The sequence below is a fragment of the Mytilus edulis genome, chromosome 1 (genome assembly GCF_963676685.1).
Source record: "Mytilus edulis chromosome 1, xbMytEdul2.2, whole genome shotgun sequence".
In the NCBI taxonomy this organism is placed as follows: domain Eukaryota; kingdom Metazoa; phylum Mollusca; class Bivalvia; order Mytilida; family Mytilidae; genus Mytilus; species Mytilus edulis.
Genome location: NC_092344.1, coordinates 44753940 through 44778825, shown reverse-complemented (window position 1 = coordinate 44778825; position 24886 = coordinate 44753940). Strand labels below are relative to the sequence as shown.

Genomic DNA, 24886 nt, shown 5'->3' with positions numbered 1-24886 from the left:
AACAATAGTACACATGACACAACAAGAAAACTAGAGAATAAGCAACACGAACCACACGAAAAACTAGGGGTGAAATAAGATGTTCAACTGAACATAAAATAACAACCAGTCAGTTAATGAAAACATTAATTGTATGGTATATAATCAATAACTATATTGCATGCAATCTATGATGGTGTAAAGTGTAAGAGTTCTGCTTATGAATTCCTGGACGAATGAATAATTAATGGACACTCGGAAGAGGATGAACAAATGTTACAATACAATATATTTTCCATCCACAACCTTACTTGTTAACAATCCATTAAAAATGTGTTTTAACAGCTGGTATACTTCAAGAAATTACCTCAGTCTTAAGTTATACAAAACTTCATTTCTTCTATAGAATAATAAAAGAATAACAAAAATAAAACAATTTCCTTGGGATCTTAGTATGACTTACCGTAAGGTTTGACATGACAGAATTTATCCAGATGAACATTTGGGGTTGATCAATAATGTTAATATTGGTTCCCATAACTGTTATTCTTCTTCCTCCACTTAAAGTATGCATGAAAATAAGTCATTACACAAAGGGTAAAAAATGTTGATTCCTCATACAATTCATCCATTTTTAATTCAAAATACAATGATTGGGTTGAGAAATAACCCTCTATGAATAATCAAACATCTCACTTATTCTACTCACAACTTGCTCCTTATTTCAAAACTTGTATTATAATTCAATCATCTATCAAGGTGGATCGGGACTATTCGACTGCGTATAATTTCACGCATGAATTTCAATGCACACGAAAAGTATGTATTGTAAATTCGATATTATTTTTTTAATATTTTGATTGATTAGAAATATAAAATCATTGGAGTTATGTCACTTAAAGAATATTATCGCTATTATGTGTATCTTTGAAAGGCTCAAAATGACATTTCCCTCATTTTCACCATTTCCCCGCCAAAAGTTGGGTTTTAAGGCAAAGATTTTTTTCCTTATCGGTGACCTATGTTTTCTATTTGCTCATTCTTTGAAGCTATATTTCAGCTTTTTATATTACAATTTTGGACCAAGTGTCATAAAACGTTTTTTTGATATTCCGATAAAAATATGTCAACACCTTTATTTTTCCTATTATTTCATTGAAAGCTGGTCCCTTTTACATACCTATTTAAAAGTAAAATTTGGAGCTTAAATGGTCCGTGACCCCCTATTTTTTCTACCTTTTTGATTAACTTTCTGTAAAGAATAAAATAACAAAAGGTACGGCACTTCTGATAGAAATTTCGAATAGGCCCGAGCCACCTTAATGACCTTGGTTTTTTTTTCATTTTATAAATATTAAAAAACCACATCAGCTCTATTTTCAATGCAATATCTGCAATGTCAAGAAAAGGAGACTGGTCACTAAATACGTCAAAACTAAGCAGAAAATAAAACAAAAATATGTTTGGAGTTAATGGCTAAATGGCGAAATTATACATTAAATTGTGATGGCGATAAACTTTTTTTTAGGTAAAAAGATTTCTTAGTAAGTTTTTTAGGTAAAAAGATTTCTAAGTAAGTCAACATAATAATCTCAGACAGTATCAAGCCTTTTTTAGTGGTTATTTTGTTGTTATAAAACTATTCTGTCTATTGAATAGAATAACTTTCCTATTGAACATTGCACTGTATACTTATATAGTTTGTGTAGATTTGAGAGGTACTGGTAAATATGGAATTTTCTCATGTTCGATGCAATTTGAAAGTCACAACGCATCTGACTAACTAAGGTATGGCAATCCCTATTTTTTAAATGACTTCATTACTTTTGCTCACCTTTGAAAACTTTTTAATGGTTGTATCTTTGTGATTTCTGGATCTGCTACATATTTTAAACTTGTGTTGTCAACTATATCTTGCCGGATCTCATTGCCATCAATTTTGACAGAAATTTTAGCTTTACCCAATTTACCAGGTGGCAGTCGACATTTGATTTGTGCTTTATTTTTACTTTAAATAAATAAGAAAAAAAATTCAAACTTTGTGAAGTTTGTTAACTTCTAAATCCACTGCTTCTTTAAGTTAAATATTTAACACGCGTCACTATTTACATTAATTTACCCTGGTAATAGATATTTATTTCTTGGTTCGGAGGGAATATTTAGCCATCTATTTTATAACTTCAACTTTGAATGTGATTTTACAAGGATTTTATTTCCTTTCTTTTTAGAAGAACTAGAGTTTTCATTTGTTTTCATTTTTAAAAACCTTTTTTCTTACATTTCAGGATTTGTAATTCATACTTTAAATAAGTCTTTCTAGTTAACATTTGCTGGCGAATTTCATTAACATCTCTAGTACCAGTTATATCTATAAATATCTAGATGTGATGCACTGCTTTAGTTTTTAAACGATATTCTGTTGTATTGACCGCTTGCCATTTGCAATTATCTATCTCATAGCTATCAAGAATATTTACTTTATCCCTAACCATACTCGTTAGTTCTAACATTTAAAAGACAATAACTTATCTGACAAGCTGAAGTGAGAAAGTTTTATATAACAGAAGGATTTAAGATGAGTTAACTAGTAACGTAACAAGAATTCAAGGTGGTCCCTCGCTGGTTTTGTATTTGTTTTTGTGTTGACCTCTTGACATTTGAAACTGTTTATTTTATACCTATCAAGAGTTTTACTTCTTTGAGGATCTTTTTCTCGATCATACTTGTTAGTTCTAACATTTAAAAGACAATGCATGACTAATCTGGGCAAATGAATTGAGAAAGTTTCAAATCAAAAACAGATTCAGACTGGTAAACTATAAACAAGAATTAAAGGTGTTCCTAAAATGGTTTTGATGATTACTTGTTTTTATTTTGAATTTGTTTTTCTTTCACATATCAATGTTCTATACATTTGGATTTCTAATACATTTTTTTGAAACTGATGAAAATTATATATCTTTTAAAGTGCTGCACAGTTAGCATGATACAAAGTTATTACTGAACGTATTTTTATACATACCTTGTTATATTACACACTTTGTCATTCACAGTGACCTCCAGTGAGGTTCCTAAATAGATAGGATCTCCATGCAAGGTCAAAATGGCACCACCAGACACTGCTCTTTTATGTGGTGTCACTCGTTGAAGTATTGGATCCTATCAATATATATATATATATATACAACTCGTCTAAACATCAACCCAACAATGTTAGATCTGTAAATTTGCTTTCGCAAATTTTTTGTTCTTCCCTCGCCGGGATTCGAACCACTCTATATATATATATATAATTATTTATCAATAATTCTATCAATAAATAAGTAAGACTATTTAATGTCTAAGTGCCATTCAACTTCTTGTATATTGAACACGTTCATAAACATTTTGTTTTATATTATAGTTGATGTCCTATGCATCTTAGACCATGTTCTAATCCCTCAAAAGTTAGCACATCAAAGGCTTTTATAAAATGTCCCTCTGGCATCTTTCGCCCCATTTTTATAAAACCAATGTTAAGTGCTTATATATTTTATAATTTTATCAAAATAAATTACGTAGCTCAACTAAATGTAAACACTAATAATTACATTAGATGTATGTTTCATTATAATACGTTATTCTGATTTGCTAACTAGCAATCTCGTGATATTCCTTAATCAAATGCATTACACAATGCAACTTTTCATTCATGATGACACGAGGTCCCACAATAAAGTGCACAGGTAAATGAAATAAAAACTTGATAAAAGGCATGTTTTCATGATCAAATAGGTAAAAATGTAATTATAAGTATTGAATGCTTTTTTTCGTAACTTTATAGGGTTGTAAAAGCGTTCACCGTGCGCACATATTTAGTATGAAGCGCTTCCGCGCTTCATACAAAATGTACTTCGGTCAACGCTTTTACACCCCAATAAATTTACAAAAAAGAGCATTCAATTCTTAAATAAATGAGGAAAAACTTGCTCCAATATATGTAAAAGCTTCTTTTAAAACATGTAGAATACCATAATATCGAATCTTTCTTATTTAAAGCATCATCAATTTTTTTAACTGATATAGAATCGGATATACTTTAAACGTTTACAATTTACCAAATATTGAAATTCAAACTTATAGAATGGTATGTTTAGAACCACTACATGTCCCTTTTTAACACCTGCATCACTGGCTCCCAGTATACAAACTATCCTGCAAATAAACAAAAACAATGAAATGAAAAGTCGTAATACACTCAGTATAGGAGATGGTATACAATATATTTAAATAACTTGTTTTTAATTATATTGAAGGTCCAGAGTAGCAAGTTACTTTCTCTGCATTTACCAATAAATTTCTTGGAATCTTCATTAATGGCAATCACCATACGAAATGCAACAGATCAGCAATCTCAAAAACTGTCAGAATGAAGCATTTCATTCCATTTTATGAGGAATTTCTAAAACTAATCATTTCTATTAATCTTCAAATTTTAAGGATCTTTTAAAACTATTCATATTATATATATATAATAAGATTTTTTGCCCATACAATGCTTTTCTTTAGTTCTAACATGTTGGTGTTTAGAGTTGACTTGTTAATAATAGCTATTTACAGTAATAAATGACTCTGAGTAGTTAACTTACTCTCTTGCAGGTTGGTATAGATCACTATTAGGACGACAGGCTACTCCAGCAATTGTCACATTATTTTGTACATCAACAAATTCAGTACCAAGATTTCTTCCTTTAATTGTCACAATTGTACCTCCATAAACATGGCCTACCCGTGGTGTTACCTACAACATATACATTTCATATATCAACAAGTCGTGAATTATGTAAAAAATACTCTAACTTTTAAATAATCATATAAAATAATATAAAGCATAGCTGCATAACTAAGACCTTTCAGTTTAAATCTATATTTTGTCAAAGTTACAAACATAGCTAGATGTCAATTTAAAAAAGAATAAAGAAAATATGTATATCAGTCATAGAACGACCTTAGAAAGCATGTGACCAATAGAAAGGAAACGGTAAATTGCCAATTTCGTGACAAACCCAACCTAAATAAAATTATTGCCTAGTGCAATTTTTCAGATAATCAAATGTTTAAGTTTTTAGAAGAGAATAAACCTTTTTACAAAAATTGAAGGCCAGACAAGATATAAACACACTTACAAAGATATCATATAAGAAATCCCTTGAAAACAATGCTTAAATTTTCATTCCTTTATACTGTGGAATCATTTACTTTCCTGGATAGTGTAAATCAACCATTTTTTAGGACAACTTTTTTAGCATAAAACCCTTTCTAGTCAACTTTGCCTTGATTTTTTCTTATAAGAAATTCTGTGTTTTAATAGTTTGCAGTAATTCATACTGGCAAATGAGAAAATAAATAGCATGCAACAATTGGTCGGTAAACAATATTTGATTTTATGGTTTTGCCCTGGTCTGCATTCAAGTCTGTACAAGTTTGTAATTTGTTGACCCTTCAACTTCATTGTTCACATGTACCCCTAGAATCCATGAACATTTGTATTCCACAAATAATTATGAATTTACAGTTCATAAAGATATTTCGTGAGCAACTTGAATTTGAAGAAGACCAAAAGAAAGAAGGAGTAGTTCAGAGTGACAACAATGGGATGTTTAAAGTTTTTCTTAAGAGTTGTATTACCCTTAGTAGGCTGAAAGCTGTATGATCACTTACAATTTTAGTTACATCAGTTGACTGTTAAATACATTACTAATATTTAACTAACCTCATCAATATGTGGACCTGGACACATTGCTATTGATCCCACTGCAGAACAGTGATCCTTGTATTGACATTGAAAAGGGTTGTCACACCACTGACAATTCAGCGATGCACGAGATTTCTCAAAATTCTTACACAGACTACAGTCACCATAAGCCATTTTGGAACAGCTGTATATTTGCACTAAAAATGAATCAGATGCATTAATTTGAATTAAAATTAAAATAAGTTCACCAACGCATAAATTGGGCCCTAAAATCTTAATTGTAAAAGATAGGTTGAAATTTGATGAAAACATTTGCTAAAATGTCTTTGATGAAAACATTTGCTAAAATGTCTTTGATGAAAACATTTGCTAAAATGTCTTTGATGAACACATTTGCTAAAATGTCTTATAGTTTTTTATTATTGCATCTTTCGTGATGAATTTGTGACTTCCTAATGTACAATGAAGGAAAATCATATAATCCAGATTTTGTTTGTAGAATTGTGCAAAATTTATGACAGTTTTCAGAAAATTAACAGTGGCACCACCCTTTGACAAAATATTTTTGCTGAAATATTCCTTATATTCAATTTCTTTTAATTTTCAACAAAAATTTAAGTGGGAGAGGGGTGGCGCCACATATAAATTCATGAAAAAAGATGGAAAAAATTCTAGACAAAATGAACGAAAATGAAATCTGCCTATATAGGCTTACTTAGTATATCTAAATCTAAAGCAGACCTCAAATTTTTCGAATTAAAATTTAAAATATCATACATTTAGCTATACGTACACATAAGATATACTTTGATAACTGAAGTTAGAACAATTTAAAAACATATGTAACAGAAACTATTAAAGTAAAGGCAGCAGTTTTGTATGTACATAAATATGTGATTTGTTTTAATCTCTGCACATCATAAAATCAAAAGTTAAAGTGATTTTTAATCATCAAGAAATATGCTAAATAAAAAATGGAAAGTTAGATAAAACCTCCATATCACTAAAATCAAATTATTAATTAGTTGATATTTTTCAAAGAAGAGTAACCCATTAGCCAGGAGTCTACTGCTACCAATTTAATATATTTATCGCTATTTTACGAAATTTTCCTTTGATCTTGCTGACTGATAATTTCATTTTTCAACACATTAGTCAGATATAAAAAATAGTAGAGTGATATAGAAAATTATTCATAGAAACTAAGGTAGCATTTTCCAGTTGTCAATGAAATTAACAACTTGTGTAGGTAAAATAGAGATAAACAGATTATCATTTGTCATCTCTAACTCGATTGCTTTTCTCACTCTCACCGTTCAAGCTCAAGCAAGAAAATCCATCTTGTTGAGATGATCAACAATAATCTATAAATATTATATCCTACCTATAGCCCCATCATTTTCTATTTCTGCTCCTCTACCCCATGTCACTCTGAGACTGGCCTCAAGAATACCACTATCTGGTAGTCCATATGATCTCTAAAAAAGCAAAACAAAAATAATATCAATGTAAATTGACTACTGTTTCCTCAAAGACAAGCTTGCAATAAATATTCTTTATTCGACACATTGTATAAATTGATCAAGGCTGTTTATACATAGCAAGATGTACATTAATAGCATATCTAGGACCTTCCATATACTTCTAAGTGGCAGATAAAAAAATCCTTGTTTGCCATTTTAATCTTAAATTTAATTGATGAGCATAATGCAGATAATATAGAAGCACTTTAATACATACCAATGGAATGTGACACTTAAGTTCTGTTCCTGACACTCTGGTAGCCGCAGCCTCAATGTTCCCATTACTATAAGCACCTGTTCCAATTATGCATTTATAACCATTCCCATTCTGTAAATATTTAATCAACACTGTTCAAATTCAAGAATGTGAAATAAACAAAAAACAAAAATTCTACAAAAAAAGTGTTATGAAAACTAATCAACATTTGTTTTGTGACTCAATTTTCATCCAAATATAGTGCTGAAAATGTTATACCTATATTTTCTAGATAAATCAAAAACGTATAAGATGACTATTTCCCTAGGGAAACAGTTCAGTGACCACTTTCAAAAGGCACATTAGTTCCCTATAGGCAAATCCACAGTGCTTGTCTCTGGGGAAAATAAAATGGCTAAATCATTCATAACTAAAAAAAACAAACTGTGCAACATGATTTGTCTCCCATTAATCAATTAACCATATGACTTAACCCTCATGAAAAAATGGTGTCTGAATTCTGTCTGACAAGTATTCTTATTTTTTCTTTATTTTTTCTGAATAATGTCTGAATGGCTATAAAAAGGTACATTTACGCAAATGTCTGAATTTTTGCTGGAGTTTGGACTTTCAAGGAAAAATTCAGAATTTTCATTCGAACATTCAGACAAAAATCAGAATAATGTAAGAATAAAGTAAGAAATTATTCAGAATAAATTCTGAAAATTTCTGAACTTAATAAGAAAGATTAAGAAACAATCAGACAACATTCAGAAATATTCAGACAACATTAACAAATATCCAGACAACATTCAGATAGATTCAGACAGCTTCAGACGGATTCCGATATATTCAGAAACATTCAGAATGATTCGATTGTGGATATCCAAACAAAACTTTGAAATTTATACATCAGAAATTCCCCTAAACCTTAAAAAAAATCCAAATTTTCTGGAAGATTGTAAATTAATAGTTTCAGTAACATACAATTCAAACTTTAAATTTTCGATTCAATTTTATTATCTGATATGGATCTGTGATTCCCTGGTCTATTGTGTTCCTGCCTCTCTGAATCTCCAGCTCTCTTTTCTTTATGAGTAAATTCCTTTCAAAATAGAACAGAATCATTTCACATAACAAAAATTATATCAAGTAGGTGCATCTTGTGTTCTGAGTAAATAAAAAGCAAGCAGTATTCAAATGTTCCCTGTGTTGCATATGTCTTGTCTGCCCAATGACAATAATAAAAACTCCTCAAATTCTTGTTTGAACTGTTAGAAAATCTCTATTTATATCTGTTTCTATTTCTATAAATCCAACTCTTGACATTGATGATGTTAGCTATTGATATACATTTTATAAAATCTGGCAATAATTGTACATATGAGTGCTACTTTCTATATAAAATTAATATTTCTAAGAGAATTAACTTCTGTTAAAATGACTCCTCTGATGTTTCTACTAGTCCCATTTATTGCTTATACAAATTTCACAATAAATGTTATTGTTCTTCTACTATGCCTACAATGCAAGTTGAGATTGCTTACATTATCACTTTTTTGATTAATTTTATATTTGCATCAGGAAAAACTAGTTTGTTTTGAAATAATTTTTAAACTTGTCAAGTCATTGCAATAAATTTATGATATGTATTTCATTATAGTAAGGTTTGAATTGCACGCAGGATAGCATTAAGATGACCAGATTGACATGAGCTCAATATTTCTATGTCCCCTAGCAATGCACCACACAGTAGAAAAAAACCAAACAAAACATTCTTTTAGTGGAACTTTGCCGTAAACAAATATATATACAATGACCTAGTACCAAGAAACTCATATTTGACTTAACTTTTATAAATGGTCATATATCTGAGCAATTTTTCAATCCCATATGCAGTACATGTATTTTATTAAGCACTTGGAAACCACTGTTTTGGACAAATGTCTTTTTTTAATCTTTGATCTTGACCTCAAAATTAGTTGTCGAGAATTAGGAATCTATAATCACATGGATATTATGCTGATTTTTATATGACCACAAAATTCACGTCGTCATCAGCGTCGTTCAAAGACTGATGGTTTCCGGATAATAACTTTAGTAAAAGTAAACAGAAATCAAAAAAATTTTAACACAATGTTTATAACCACAAAAGGAAGCTTGTGATTGATTTTAGGAATTAGGGCCCAAAGGGCCCAAAAATAGCATCAACTTAAATCAATGCTATATACAATATACAATGCAATATTCACTTTACTACCAACTGATAAATTAAAGCATTATTTACCATTCAGTGATTACAAGCGCTTTAAACACCATTCTAGGGTTATGCCCCTTTACAAGGGGAAAAATTGAAGAATTTTTTAGTTTCTGTTTGTCTCAACTAAATTTAATGAAATGTGTATATAATGCTTATTTGCCTCTAAATTCAGTTTAAGTTCAATTTTTGGCAGCTTCTGGGGGTTCTGATTCCCGATCCCGCTTACTGTTTTGTCAGATTCTCGCATCCTGCTTACACTATGTACGTAAGCCATTCGTATTTTTTTGTAATTTCTTGTGTCCCGTTAGCCTTCATTTCCCGTTTTCACAGCACAATAATTTGACTTTCACATGTCACGCTTATAGACCCCAATGAGACCAACGATTAACACACATTAGTAACAATATATATAATGGAAGGTAAGTTGACATCTAAGTGAAGTATTTGCCACTAGATGTAAAGCAAAATGCCATCAATTCATTAATATTCTTCCAAAATTAATTACAAAGGAGCTAATGTGAATAGATATTTACAATTCACCAAAGTTTCAAGCAAATTGTTTTCGAGTTATTGTCTGAAAACTGGCTATTCCCTCTTTTTTTTATCTCCCGTAAAAATTATAAAAACATGAAAGGGAGCTAATGTCAATAGATATTAACAATTCACCAAAGTTTCAAGCAAATTGATGAAACTGTGTTTGAGATATTGTCTGAAAACTGGCAATTCCCCCTTTTTTTATCTACCGTAAAAATTATAAAAACATGAAAGGGAGCTAATGTCAATAGATATTAACAATTCACCAAAGTTTCATGCCAATTGGTTCAAGCGTTTTTGAGTTATTGTCAAACATGTTGTCAACGGACGGACAGACAGACAAAGGTAAACCATAATACATCATGTAAGTGGGGGTATAACATTATGGTAGGTAGGTAGGCAATATCATTTGATTTACTAACATTTTGTATGCAGGTTACTACTAGGGAATCAGTCTTACTTTCACAATGCTTGTATCAAAATGGCGTAAAAAGTGTTAGGGTTACAGTCCCCCTACCCCCTCCCATAAAATATAAAAATTTCTTTCATTGACATTTAACATCCGTTACTGTTTGTACAAAGTAATTGTTTTGGCATTATCACTTATGAATTCAAGCTAGACAAGTAAATAGGTCAACCATAAGACCAAACTGTGATCATTACAAGTAGCATAACTATTTTCAGAGTATATATATAGTTCGGATAATTGATTTTCAAAATTTTCATTGTTTTACCAATACTATTTTCATAGAGCTTATGCTATATATGATTATGGCACTAATATACTCATTAACTATGCCATGTTGAAAAAAATAAATATTTATAAATTGTATTAAAAGTTGCTGTGATTTATTTTGTGTCTCTTCTGTGTCTTTCTTCCCTCAAAACAATTGGTATGTTTCCACATTATCATAAACGCAATGATGCAGATCATCTTGTATCTAACTTTAAATGGCCCAGTTCTTTTAAAAGAAGTGAATATTGTTTTTTATTGGTATGAATATTGATTTTTTTATCAGCCAATTAAAACCATACTAAATACTATTTTTAAACGCATGCACGTTTAAGCTACAACAATCTGTTCAATATATAATGCACTATATATAAATAGTATGTGGGGATTAGCTAACATGTTCAACCCCGCCACACTCAGTGTGTATATGCCTTTCGCAAGTCAGGAGCCGGTAATTCAGTGGTTTTCGTTTGTTATTCTTTCTTTTTTTGTGCATAAATTAGGCAGTTTGTTTTCTCATTTGAATTGTTTTACATTAGTCATTTCGGGGCCTTTTATAGCTTATTATGTTGTATGGGCTTTGCTCATTGTTGAAGGCAGTATGTAGACCTTAAATTGTTAATTTCTGTGTCATTTGGTCTCTTATGGAGGGTTGTCTCATTGGCAATCATATTGATTTTGACTATGTTTAGCCATATAAATATACACCTTATCGCTAATCTCGGCTGACCCGGCCGCTTGAACGTTTGATGTCATTCACAATCACTTTCCAATTGTGGTGTCAGATATTTTGTTTTATGACAAAAATTTTACTGGAACCTGTGTGATATCCAGTAATGGAGGACAAATAGCGATAAGGTGTTTTATATACACTTGATCACTATTCCCTGCTGACCTCGGAATTTATGTATTATGACGTCAAAATTTTACGGGAACATGTGTGATGTCCAGTAATGGCGAACAAATGCATGGTGATAAGGTGTATTTGTCCACCATTACTGGATATCACACAGGTTCCAGTAAAATTTTTGTCTTCTCAATACAAAATTTCTCTCGCGCCATAATTGAAAAGGGATTGTTGTATGAAGTCAATAGTTCATGCAAAAAGATTCTCAGGTGAGCAAGAAATATCAATAAGGACATTAAGGTGTATGTATATATATGCACCTTATCGCTATTTGTCCGCAATTACTGGATATCACACAGGTTCCCGTAAAATTTTGACGTCATAAAACAAAATATCTGACGCCACAATGGACAAGTGATTGTGTTTGACGTCAAAAGTTCCAGCGGCCGGGTCAGCCGGGATTAGCGATAAGGTGTATTACAGGTTGTGTTGAATTTGCATTGAATAAATATGATATAATCTGTCTGTATTAGGGAATGACCATTCAATATTCTATTACAGGAGGAGGCAGGTTGAATTTTGGAATATTCATTTTGTGATTCCTGATTGTTTTATTTTATTGACAAAAACAATATTTTCGCACATAAAGTCTTATATATAATTATATCCTTTATTTTAGTGCGTAAAATAATTTTTCATTCTGATATCTTTAAGAGCAAAGCAAGATTATTCATTTTCCAAATCTCCTGCTCCCAACCACAATATTGAATGGCCGTTTCCAAATAAAAAAAATAGTCATTGAAATTCATACCCGTTTGGGAACATCATTATTGACATTGTTCGACTGTGGAGATCCGTGGATAGTTGCATGTATGTGCTTCGGATTGACACTGACAGTTCACAAGTTGTAACCATCTTCTGATTAACATACGTCATCTTTTCCTATGCTTATGAAGCTGTTATATATACAAAGGTTCTTGTGTATCTGTTCTGTCTGCAGTGTTCTTACGTCGTCAGAGTGAGTGCGTCACAAGATCTAGATCTTAGCAATGTTTTCACATGGAAACCGACTCCTGATCATTTTCCAGATTATAGACTGTTACGCTCACCGATTACTATTAAATAGTGGGAAGTATAAAATAAATCGTTCAAGGACATTTTTAGCTTATTTTTATTTTTGAATCTATGATAATATAGTAGTATACTATTTATCGATAGTGAAATTAATTAACCAACGTTAAATTACGTTTATAATGTATTTACTAAGACTATTATTCTAACTGTTGTGACTTAGTAGTCTCAGGTATTTACGACACGTATTTTACGTAGGAAGTTATACAATTGGACAGGAAAACAGGATTTTTTTTCCCGCATTTATTATAAGAACAATTAACCTGCTAACCGAGTCCCTGTGCGAAAAACGGCCTGGGGTCCGAACATCAAATATGATTGGGTACCAAATCGCTAGTATAAACTGTCCCTGAGCGAACTGATCGTATATTATCCATTTTATAATAATTGCAACTTTTAAAAACGTCATCATATTTTCCCTTCTGGAACCTAAACGATAATTGATTTCTGTCAATCAAGTGAACATTTAACCCGTTATTTCCCACCAATCTTACCTCGTGCAGTCGTCACGCTTTTGTATTTCGATGTCGACCAGTTATGTTTATCATTTTTTTTTTGTGAGCGATGTCAGTTTTCAATACTGAAGCACTTGATTTTTTAATTTATGCAATATAACAAATCGTTTAAAAAAAAACCGGAATTTATGTAAGCGGTGTCTTTAGTCTCAGGCGATGTCAAGTTAGTTGATTGCATGATTTCTGCAATAAATATTACCTTTTAAAAACGGAATTGACTTTTACTTAGTAGATCAATCATTTAATATTTTTTGGAATATTCAAACTTGTCGGTGGAAAAAACAATGAATAACGGGCGATCTGAATTTGATAAAAACTGTTTGTTATTCACCAAAACTTTTATATTTGTGAAGAAAAAAAACAACAACATTGCAAATGAAAGCAGTGCCGAAATTTTCTTTAAAGGAATTGAATGTTTTTATTGAAACTTAAACTTTTTTGCCAGGATCTAGAAATAGCAGACATAGAAAAGAAAATGTTTTTAAAAAAAATTCCCGTAATTTTACTTATAAAGAAGCTACCATTTGATGTTTATGGGGTTGTTAGGATAGACTTTGAAAGAAAGTAGTTCTGAGTTAATAAAAACAACATGATGAGCAACTTGGCAAAAAAAGGCAGGACGAAAATTTATTTTCAAAAAGTCAGGATAAAAAATGGAAGGACTGATTAGAGCAAAAATAAGAAGACAGGACAGAGATTACAACTAAATAGAATGCAGGACATTTTTATCCTAGCTCCCCACCCACATCACCCTTAAAAATCAAATGGTACCTCCTGAAGTGGACTTATCTTTTTGACAAACAACAATGCAGTTTTACTTTGACAGCAGCAAAAGTGCGAGACACATGGTTTCATAGAAACCATTTACATTTTTTTAAATAAAACATTTCAAGACATCAGTATTTAATTTTCATTTAAACTCGTCAACGAAAATTCCATACTTTCTTTATCCTCCTGTCTGTAGTTGTCCGAAAACATTTTTATATCTTTAAGCTTTTCTTTCGTTTGACAGCATCTGATTTGACCTCGAAAGAGTATCTACATAATGGGGTGTGTGTGGGATGGGGGATCTTTTGGCTCTCCATATATCATGACTGTTCCGCTTTCAAATGCATGGTATCTTTCAATTAGATAATATACAAATTGTATATATGTGATAATCTGGGCACTATGTTCCTGGTGATATTAACTAAGAATAAATGAATGAAGATGAATTGAGTTTGTAATACGAGTAGCACCTCTGTACCTAAAATGGGTCACTTCTGTTAAAACTTCTTAGGAATTTCGAATATATCAATTGGGTCCTATTTTACAGATAAACAAGTTTATAATGTTAAATGCAATGAGACATATATAATTGCTAAGAACGACATTTCTCTTTGTTTTATTTACAAAATGGCATTCCTTTTATTCAGTTATCCACATTGAAAACATTGCAATACATGGGAATACAGAAAAGATAATTCTTACAGTAATGTATCTCCTTGAAGAATCAAACATCAAGAAAGTATATGTTGTTGCCGGCATCGGCGGCAGCAGTGGCTTTGTACAACGTATTACAAGTTAACTGTGAAACTTTGACTTACTTTACATGTATTAGTTTGTTAAGGTCAGATTATGGGGAACCACTAGGGAACCACTAGTGGTAGGTCATTGATAATTTTTATGCAGTTAAACTGCATGTCCCTTCAGCCTCTGTCATGGTCTATTGACTTTGAAACTTTTGCTAAGTCTTCATGTATTAGTTTGTATTAGGTCAATTTATGAGGAACCACCAGTTGAACTAGCTCTGTATAGTACATACATCCTCGTTTCCATTAGTCCCTACCCCTCAGTCATGGTCTATGGCTTTTGAAACTTTGCTTAGTTTACAACTGTACTAGTGTGTGATAAGGTCAGTTAATGCATGGGGAACGATGCGTGATATGTCAATGATATTTGGTACACAGTTTAACTGGCATTGTTAGATCTCATTTCCATCACATAATCTGACCCGGCTCCATTTGTCATGCGAGGTCTATTGATAATTGATATGCATATATATGTCATGGTTCATTGATTGAATATTTTGCATCACTAATACGTTACACTTTAACAATTTTGATTTCAACATTTACATTTTAGTGTCAACAAGGTAGTCATCTCTGTGTAGACAATTTATTAAACATAGTTCTGACATATTAAGAAAAATTTAGACATTTTTCAGAAATTCTGAATTTGTCTGAATCATATTCTAACTGATAAATACAGATTCTCAATTTGTCTTGCATTCTTGAACATAATTCTGACACTTTCAGTACAATTCAGACATTTTCAGAAGTTCTGAACTTGTCTGAATAAAATTCTTATTGATTCAGAAATATTCAGCAAAAATTCAGAACTGTCAGCATCAATTCAGAATAGAAATATGGGGATTCAGAAAATTCAGACATCATTTATCATGTAAGAAAAATTCAGCAAAAACTAAGACATTTTCAGGCAAATTCAGACAATATTCAGAAAAAAATATCATGAGGGTAATACACGTCAGTTAGTACCTTTAGTTGCACAAAGACAAATAAAATAAGCTCAACTTAAGTGTATTGGAAAAAAATTCTGTTCATTGTTATATCTTTAACATCTTAATGATTGAAAAAGAAAAAATGTCAGCCATGTAGTTGTGAAGAAAAATAAAGAACTGAAGATGGCCAATGACCGAAACGTCTTAAAAATGGTTTATTACTACAATAATGAAAATAGTTCTGTCCCAATATGCAATGCAAAGTTATATAGAAGTATAAATGAAATGTTTTGTATCAAAATTATTTACAATTCCTCCTGGCAATATACCTTAAATTGTATGGTCTATTTTGTCCACTTTTAATTATTTGGTAAATATTTACCCTAATCTCAGGAAAAGAAGACCCAATGATGACTACTTCCTTGCTTGTATTGTTGTGTATGTAGACTTCACCAGTTCGACTTTTGTCAATCTTTGGACAAAATGTTGGACCTCGTCGTATTCCATCACCATAGATTTGCTACAAAAATATTTGGAGAACTTATTAAATGTTTAGAACAATTTGTATTTTATCCTGAAATAAATATTCCCTAGAAATGGAAAATCATTAACCCTCCCATTATTTAACTACTTTCCTGTTCATATTTAATATAGTTGATTTATCAAATGTACATGTTTTGTCTATCACTGCACTAAAAACTATGCAGAATGTTTTAATTGGAATCTGTTAGTACATTAATGTTAACACAATATTGAGCAGTTCTTTTATATTCTGAAAATTCTTACTTGGTTATTTACAAAATAGCAAAAAGAGGTTGTATAAAAAAAAAGATTTTTTTTAATAACAAAAATAGAAAAAAAGAGCAGTTAGGATAGAAATAAATTCACTTCAACATTAGTACTGAAACCACTTAGTTTATATCACAAACTTGGCTAAGCTATTTACCATGAAATGAATCTTAAATACAGTGATATAAAGCATAATCTAGTATTTGAGTTTACATTTGTAATAATTTTGTCAAAAAAAGTTCAAAAAAAGTTCAACTAAAGAAAAGCACAGATGTAATAAAGAGTTTTTAAAAGATGACGACATGAGTTGTTATATCAAAAGGTACTGACATTGTTACAAAATGAAGTTTAAGGTATTGACCATTTCAGTACTTACTGGATAATTGTACCAAGGGGGTAAAAAGAGGATACTTTTTATCTAGAAAATATACATGTTACAAGCTTTATATATATATGATTAGCATAATTGTTTGAATTGACTGTACCTGTAAAGAAATGACAAGCAAGCTCTTTGACCTATAATGGTCTACAAATTGTGGCTTGGATGGTGAGTTGTCTCATTGGCACTCGTACCACATCTTCATATATTTTCTTACACAAAATTGAGAGTGTTCTACATTTCCAACCTCAGACCTTCACTTCAGGCTTCATGTTCACTAGAACACACCGGCCAAATCGCGGGAATTTAAATTTAAGTTGGTTTGCCTAAGATAGAGTTGGTTCGGTAACAGAAAATACAAATTGGAATTTAAATTTAAGTTAGTTTGAAGATGAGTTGGTCCGGTAACTCTTTATGTTCATGATAATTATTTCATAAAAATGTAATCTTGTCAAAACATCTGTGGATTTGAAATGTATGTTTATGCTTTAAAAGGGTCTAACATCCACATCATTTGCCATCATACCACATCCCTTAATTTTAGACTGAACTAATATTACAGATAGATGTTCACTTACAACTGCCTAATGTTTCATCAATTTGAATGTATTGGGAGGTACTATACTTCAGCTCTTATATTTTAACTCAGCTTGATGGTTATATATTTAGTATCATATCCTAGACTACTTGGGTAACTACTGAACAAACCACCAAGGTTATTGGGAACTTATCTGATCAAGACATGTATGGTTGGATATAGGATGGATTCTAGTTCTACTACTTGGCATGACATCCATGCGTCTTCAAATTAATATATAACCTAATTTATTTGGTATTGTTATTTAGTTAAAGCATTGGAGGAATTTTTAAGTCAACTACAATGGTTGAGCTCAAAGTGTATCATCTCTTGGTATCAAAACTTTAAAATACAGTTTAAAATTATGAAGTATAGATCTAGCCCTCAATCAAGCAAAAATATTTTCTCGCAGACTAATGAAACTATCAATAAGCGATTGAACTTTTGCCAAACATTTGACTCTTTCCGTTTGAAAAAATTCAAAACAGTTTATATATGTTCACACCATCACAAACAAGAACACATAAGCACTACTGAAGCCAATGAACTAATCTTTGGAATCCAAATCTGATATTTGTTTTGTTTATTTCAAGGAAGAGCCATTGATGCTGACTCTCAAAATATCAAAAAATTAAACTGAAAGTTCCATTGGGAGATTTTGTTTTCCTTTACTATTTTATAAGTTGCACACAACCTTTTGGAATAATAGGTTTCAGAAGAAACGTGCAAGTAAATATAGCATTATATATTTCAAGCAGTAATGATACATTCTAAGCCATAATGAAAAGCTTTTTGCAAGCAGATATCTTTTTTTCTTTTAAATAATGCAGGCAAAATTTTCCTGAATATCATACACTGTATATATAAATTAAGAAACCATGCAGAATTTTACACAATTCAAATCAAAATTGATGAAACATTCTTTTATATTCATCTCGTCTAGAAACATACGAGTGAAATTAACACCAAATCCCTGTGTGCAGAGTATACTATAAATGCTCTATTATGCAGAAACTTACGACTGTGTAGTTAGCTTCGGTATGGTTAGCGGGATCATATTCAAATATCTGTGAACGGTTTGAAACAAAATTATACTCATAATTTGCTTCTTGCTAAAAATAGCCTTGCCGCAATCTTTAAATTATTTACATAAAAGTGTTTTCATTTATCAGGAAAAATTTCAGAGTTTGGCTTATGTCCCTCAAATTTGAGAATTTTACATCTCATAATTGTATGTGTCCAACAGGACTGTTGCTAAATTGTCCATTTTTCAAATTTTTTAGAACTAACAAAATTCTTCAATATTATAAATGTCAACAACTAAATAGAAAACAAAAACATGTAACATATACTGATGCATATACAAATTACAAAAACAAATAGTTGTAATTAATGAAATATACTAATATTCTAATTCTTCACCAATCACAAACACATTTGATAAATTTCTAAAAAGATGCGTATTTGTAATTTATGGATTGTAGAAATATATTGGACTTTTAAAGTCTCAAACAAGTTCTGTTAGTATGAAAATACAACAAATATAATATATACATTGGATCTGTGTGCAAATAACTTTATACGGACACAAATACAACACCAACATGACAAACATACATACATATCTTATATAAATGCGTGTTTTATACATACATTACGGCTAAAAATAGTCTGACTATTGCAAGGGTTAGTCCTAAATGTACACTTGTTCTCATAGACACACCAGTCACAAGCATAATTATTATATGTACATGATGTGCAACTGAAATGTAAAAAACATCAAACAAATAAATTTAGCTTCAGAGAATACCAATATTCTGGTCACTTCCACATGGTTCATGGAATGAAATTTTAATACCTTCTTCCCAACATTAAAAAATCAGTTGCAAGACATGCAAAGTTCTTACCAATTTAAATACAGTTTGACCTTTTCCATATAACAATATTTTGTTGTTGTATAAATTTTAAATCACAATAAATATCTTCCCTGACACTTGCAATAACAATCTATACATATGGAGCTTTTCATATGGACACTACTGATTTGCGTTTAGCGTCTTGTTTCTTTGTTGTATTATACGATACATTTATTTTTACTCATTTCACATACATAATATCAACTGAAACTGAATCTGATTAGAACTCCACTATTCACCCTATTCCAAATATATACATATTTTCAACACCATAATATTAACATCACTGGTAAGCCAGATATGTTTCTGTTTTAAAGTTCTGTGTTAATAACAGTGATTGATTATTTAAGACTTTATTAAAATAAACCGAAGAATAAGAAGAGATAAGTTTTATATGAAATATTGATGGACATTTCATGCTATTACTACCTTGAAAAACTTCCACAGTTATAAAATGTGAAGTATCTTGACACAAATAGCTTCTTTGTTTCTTCTGATCGTATTGACAATGTGGCATTCTTGCTACCTAAAATGATTCAATATTTTCGATATCAAAGTAATGCTTTTTATAAATAAATCTCTAAATGCTTTATTAGAATTCATTGTAATATTGTATAGTATAGTTTTAAGAGCCTTTTTTACTTGGGCTTGTAATAATTTATCAATTATTCTCAAATCTCCAGCTTAAATGCAGTGTGCTAAGTGGAGAAGAAGCAAATTCCTGGACCCAGTTCACAATAGGACATTTAGTCCAATTTAAACCAGATCTGTGTGTTTTTTTTATTCTGTTGTATTTTTTCTTTCTGCAGGATTTCTTCATGTTGTAACTTCCTTGGTGCGTTTTTTGTTTCAAATTGATAAAAACACCAAGAACCCCAGAATAAAAAATTGATTCAAGGGTAGCACGTACTTCATCCATTTTTTTTTCAAGTGTGTGTATCAGTGAATTAACACATAACATTAATTAGTTATTTCTATCTATACACACTATTTACAGTTTTACTGGTACTGTGAACGCAGTAGTTCAGATCAGACCGATAGAGATCATTATGATTAAAGATAATGTGAATGTTAACTGGTTTTATTTAGATCGATTAAAAAAAGCTTGTGTGAATGGGTCCAATTTGATGCTATAATGGTAAAGTCTTGTAACAAACCTGTAGGTCCAAAGTCTACGCCAAGAGAAAATATCTGAGGAGTTTTACAGCTGATACCAAAGTTCCATGAACTAGCAGGAGTGGCTTGTTGTTTGTCACCAAAGTCAAACACACAGCTATAGTTGGAATCACGTGGTATATCTATGATTGACATGTACAGCTGAAATAATATATATATATATATATATATATAAATGTCGTATTATTAGGTATCTATACTATTAAACACAGGACCTCATTTTGTGTGTCGCTTCTCCTCCTTCCACAATAAATTAATCATCATGCCTCTGTGTTCTATAGGTAACATGCATAGTCGCATTTGTCATACATTCTTATGATTAGTCAGATTGAGTTGTTTATGGAGAAAAACGACAAAAAAGGAGTCCAGATATTGATTTTGTCATCAGACTGACTTTTAATCATAGATAAGACTTCCGGTCTGAAACATGCACAAGTACAACCAATCTTATGATAGATAACAAAAATGAAAAATAAATAAGCCAATCAGAACGTTCTCCATAGCATGGTGTTTAGATTGCAAGAACCACAACTATAATACCTAATTATTTTTTGCGTTTATCTACATGTAAACTAGGATTTTACTACTTTAATATATAGAGACTCTCTGTATTCTGTCTACTGTTTTTTTTTTTTAAATGTTTACTATTTAAGGGGTCGTACCAGTTGCATATATATTAAAATAAGTAAAACATGTGGAAGCAAGAATGTGTCCATAGCATACAGATGCAACATTGGCACTATATTCATGATATTTACCAAGTTTCCAGTTGATTGGACTTCAACTTCATCAAAAACTACCTTGACCAAAAACTTTATACTGAAGCGGGACAGACGGATTGACGGACAACGAAAGCATGGATGCACAGACTAGAAAACATAATGCCTTAAATGTTGCATACAAATTTGTTGTTGAAAGTGACATAATTTTACTATAAAAGAGTACATCGGGGACAGACAATAATTTTCGCGTTAATAGAGATTCTCTATATAATATAGCAGTGATCGCCTTGGAGAAGAAACTTGAAATTGATAGTTAATAGCAAATACACTTTATATATAGTATACGTATGTTTATAGTATACAGAAATGCGAAAATAATGGAATTTAACAGAAAACAAAAAAATAACGGACTTTGGAAAAAGGGGAGAGGGTTTAATTGTTCTGTCTCCCAGTACCTAGGAATTTTGATACCATTTCTGAAATTCTCCAAACATAAAATCTTTTACAAAATTTTCCCGACAATAGTTTACATACTTTCAACCAAGCTCTAAATGCCTGCGATTTCGTGGGTGTGTTCTAGTATAAGTGTAATTCAAGAAACACGCTTAGTAAATTGTTAACAGCAAATCTTTTATTGTTTCTTATTCACAACTTCCCTAGACTGGGGACAATTTAAAGTTATCTTTTTATGCATAGATGCCTGTCTATTGTTAAAGTCAGTGGATTCTTCAGAATAGGGTCTCAAAAGCAAGAACTGTTGAGTATTTTGTCAAAATAAGATTAAATTAAATTAACCATGTATTAATGAATATAATTTCACAGACAAAAAAAAGAATCAGTTAAACAAAATAAATTTCTATGATTTTCCTGTAATTTTCATTTTCATATTAAACTTGAATATTAAAGTGGGATTGTAAATGCATCTGACATTTTGTCATTTAGCAGTGAAAAAAAATAGAATTAGCAATAAAAAGGTTTAATTAGTTACATTATCAAGTAAATTGCATTGACAGGGTTCAACCCGCCATTTTTTTCATTAAAAATGTCCTGTACCAAGTCAGGAATATGGCCATTGTTATATTATAGTTCGTTTCTGTGTGTTACATTTTAACGTTGCGTCGTTTGTTTTCTCTTAATTTTGAGTGTAAATTCACATTGCGATAAGACGTGTCACGGTACTTGTCTATCCCAAATTCATGTATATGGTTTTGATGTTATATTTGTTTTTCTCGTGGGATTTTGTCTGATGCTTGGTCCGTTTCTGTGTGTATTACATTGTAGTGTTGTGTCGTTGTTCTCCTCTTATATTTAATGCGTTTCCCTCAGTTTTAGTTTGTTACCCCGATTTTGTTTTTTGTCCATGGATTTATGAGTTTGAACAGCGGTATACTACTGTTGCCTTTATTTAGTCTGATCAAGAAAGGTATAAATTGTGTGACCCTTTCTATTCTACAGTTAAAGAGAGACCACTCTGATATTCATTTTGTCAATTCATGGCTTTTTATGATCCTTTCTTTCAAATGTTTTAGTTACTTTTATGTTTCAGTATTTTCTATCAATCACAGATAGATGCTTTCAAAATAAATCTTTCCTAGCTTTCACATTGTTAACAAGTAATCAAAGTTACCGTAATATCCTCTGTTGAAGAAGCCATTGGTGGGGAGATGTTGTCAATAGCAGTGCAGTCAGTCAGAATTTTCCATCGATCTGAGCTCTGGTCTGCCATGGAACAGTTTGATTTTAAAGTACATCTGAAATTCATATCATTGGATAAGGATAATCATATAAATCTGAGAAAAGGAAGAAAATTGTAATTTATAATAATTATATAAAAATAGGTGACAGTGAACAAATATGATGTATTGTTTTTAAATACTTTTATCAACAACAAAAAAAGAGTTGTCTAAAAATTATGACGATGCTGGTGTTATTCATGTGGAATCAAAATAAGATACATGTAATAATTTGTTTGCTTCTAGTCTTAATTATAACACGTTTTGATTTGTCAGTTTGATGCTTTGGATTGGGCTGTTGCTGCATTTACTTCTTCCATTTTCAATTCTCTCAGCAAATAAGACATTATAGTTTCCCAGAAAATATTTGACATTACTTAAATTTGTTTAACACCATCATTTATAACGAGTCTGCAAAACAATCAACCCGAAACAAACAAGAAAACTGAATGCACCAATTGTACAGGAAAACCAAAAATAGTTGACTTGTGAAGAGTAACGAAAAATTGAGATAAACAACTGTTCTGCATTGTCTTCTGTTCTAATAATGTACAAAATATGGACAGTATGCAGTAGTTAAACGATTTATATGAGGGTTATATACTATCAAACGTTCTGCAACTAGATATGAACAATGGAATGGGAATTTATTTTTGTTGGTTTTTGAACCTGGACTCTAATGATGTTATGTCCTAATAAATCCTACTTATAAAGTAGTTAATTTATGTCAGTACCTTGTGTTTAAGACATAGATGGCATAGACTTTTCATAGTATATGATAAGCTTAAACATAAGCAGCATATAAAATTGGTAGTCTATTGAAAGATATAATTGTGTGGGCTGAACTTCTTGTGGCACATGGGAATTTGGTTTAGTAAACTATACCAAATAAACAGATCAGATAAATTTCAAATTGTGTTCCGTAAATGCATGCAATACCTGTTTTCAAAGGTGCACCAGCCACAAAATGGATCTTTACTAGCTAAACATGTCGTACAACTGGAATACTGTCCACAATTTTCTACAGGAACCTTAGAAACCTGAAAAGATAATTCGAAGAATCAATGCACGCATACAATTTCATAAATTCTTGATACAATCAACTGGTTTCAGATTTGTGTATAAAATGAAATTACAATTTCGAGTAGGATCTTAAGATTGTATAATGAGATTGCAGTGTACTTTGAAATGGTGAGTTAATATCAAAACTGACTGTCAGACATCCATATATACTGTAAATTCAGAAATTATTGCGATGTTTTTATTATTGCAAAAAAATGCTACAGGGTTATAATAATAATAATTTAAACTTGCACTTTGAAATTATTTATATGAATCAAACAGGATTTTTCTCAACTATTGCACAAATTCAATTCGCAATTTAGTCTAAATTGACAAAATTGCAATAATAAATGCAACCACTAACTCCTGTATATACAAATAGCATTACTAATGTTAACGAGGCCGGGATAAGGTACCGGTAATCGATGTTTAAACTAACAAATTTAAAGATTTCAATAAATATAAATAACTGGAAAAAAAAGAAAAAAAAAAGAACACTGATATCTCATATGAGTTTAAATATATCTTCCATTTCTGATGTACATTGGGTCTTTTCATTTACTTTAAAAGTACATTGACA

General features: G+C 30.9%; 1 protein-coding gene across 3 annotated transcripts in view; it reads right to left on the bottom strand.

Moving 5' to 3' along the window:
- Nucleotides 1-24886, bottom strand: part of LOC139512731 (plexin-A4-like) — a 57736-nt gene that overhangs the window by 19841 nt on the left and 13009 nt on the right. For 2 of the 3 annotated variants that reach the window (XM_071300605.1, XM_071300614.1), the window contains 14 exons: nucleotides 24184-24284; nucleotides 23139-23262; nucleotides 20771-20930; nucleotides 20043-20139; nucleotides 19351-19459; nucleotides 18717-18764; nucleotides 16335-16472; nucleotides 7454-7564; nucleotides 7098-7191; nucleotides 5732-5910; nucleotides 4608-4759; nucleotides 4077-4173; nucleotides 3002-3138; nucleotides 443-539 (listed from right to left, as the gene is read on the bottom strand). In XM_071300605.1, the coding sequence (XP_071156706.1) occupies nucleotides 443-539; nucleotides 3002-3138; nucleotides 4077-4173; nucleotides 4608-4759; nucleotides 5732-5910; nucleotides 7098-7191; nucleotides 7454-7564; nucleotides 16335-16472; nucleotides 18717-18764; nucleotides 19351-19459; nucleotides 20043-20139; nucleotides 20771-20930; nucleotides 23139-23262; nucleotides 24184-24284 (1644 nt within the window). Of the gene's footprint in view, nucleotides 1-442; nucleotides 540-1813; nucleotides 1988-3001; nucleotides 3139-4076; nucleotides 4174-4607; nucleotides 4760-5731; nucleotides 5911-7097; nucleotides 7192-7453; nucleotides 7565-16334; nucleotides 16473-18716; nucleotides 18765-19350; nucleotides 19460-20042; nucleotides 20140-20770; nucleotides 20931-23138; nucleotides 23263-24183; nucleotides 24285-24886 lie in introns of all 3 variants that reach the window. The other variant, XM_071300600.1, reaches the window with a different exon arrangement.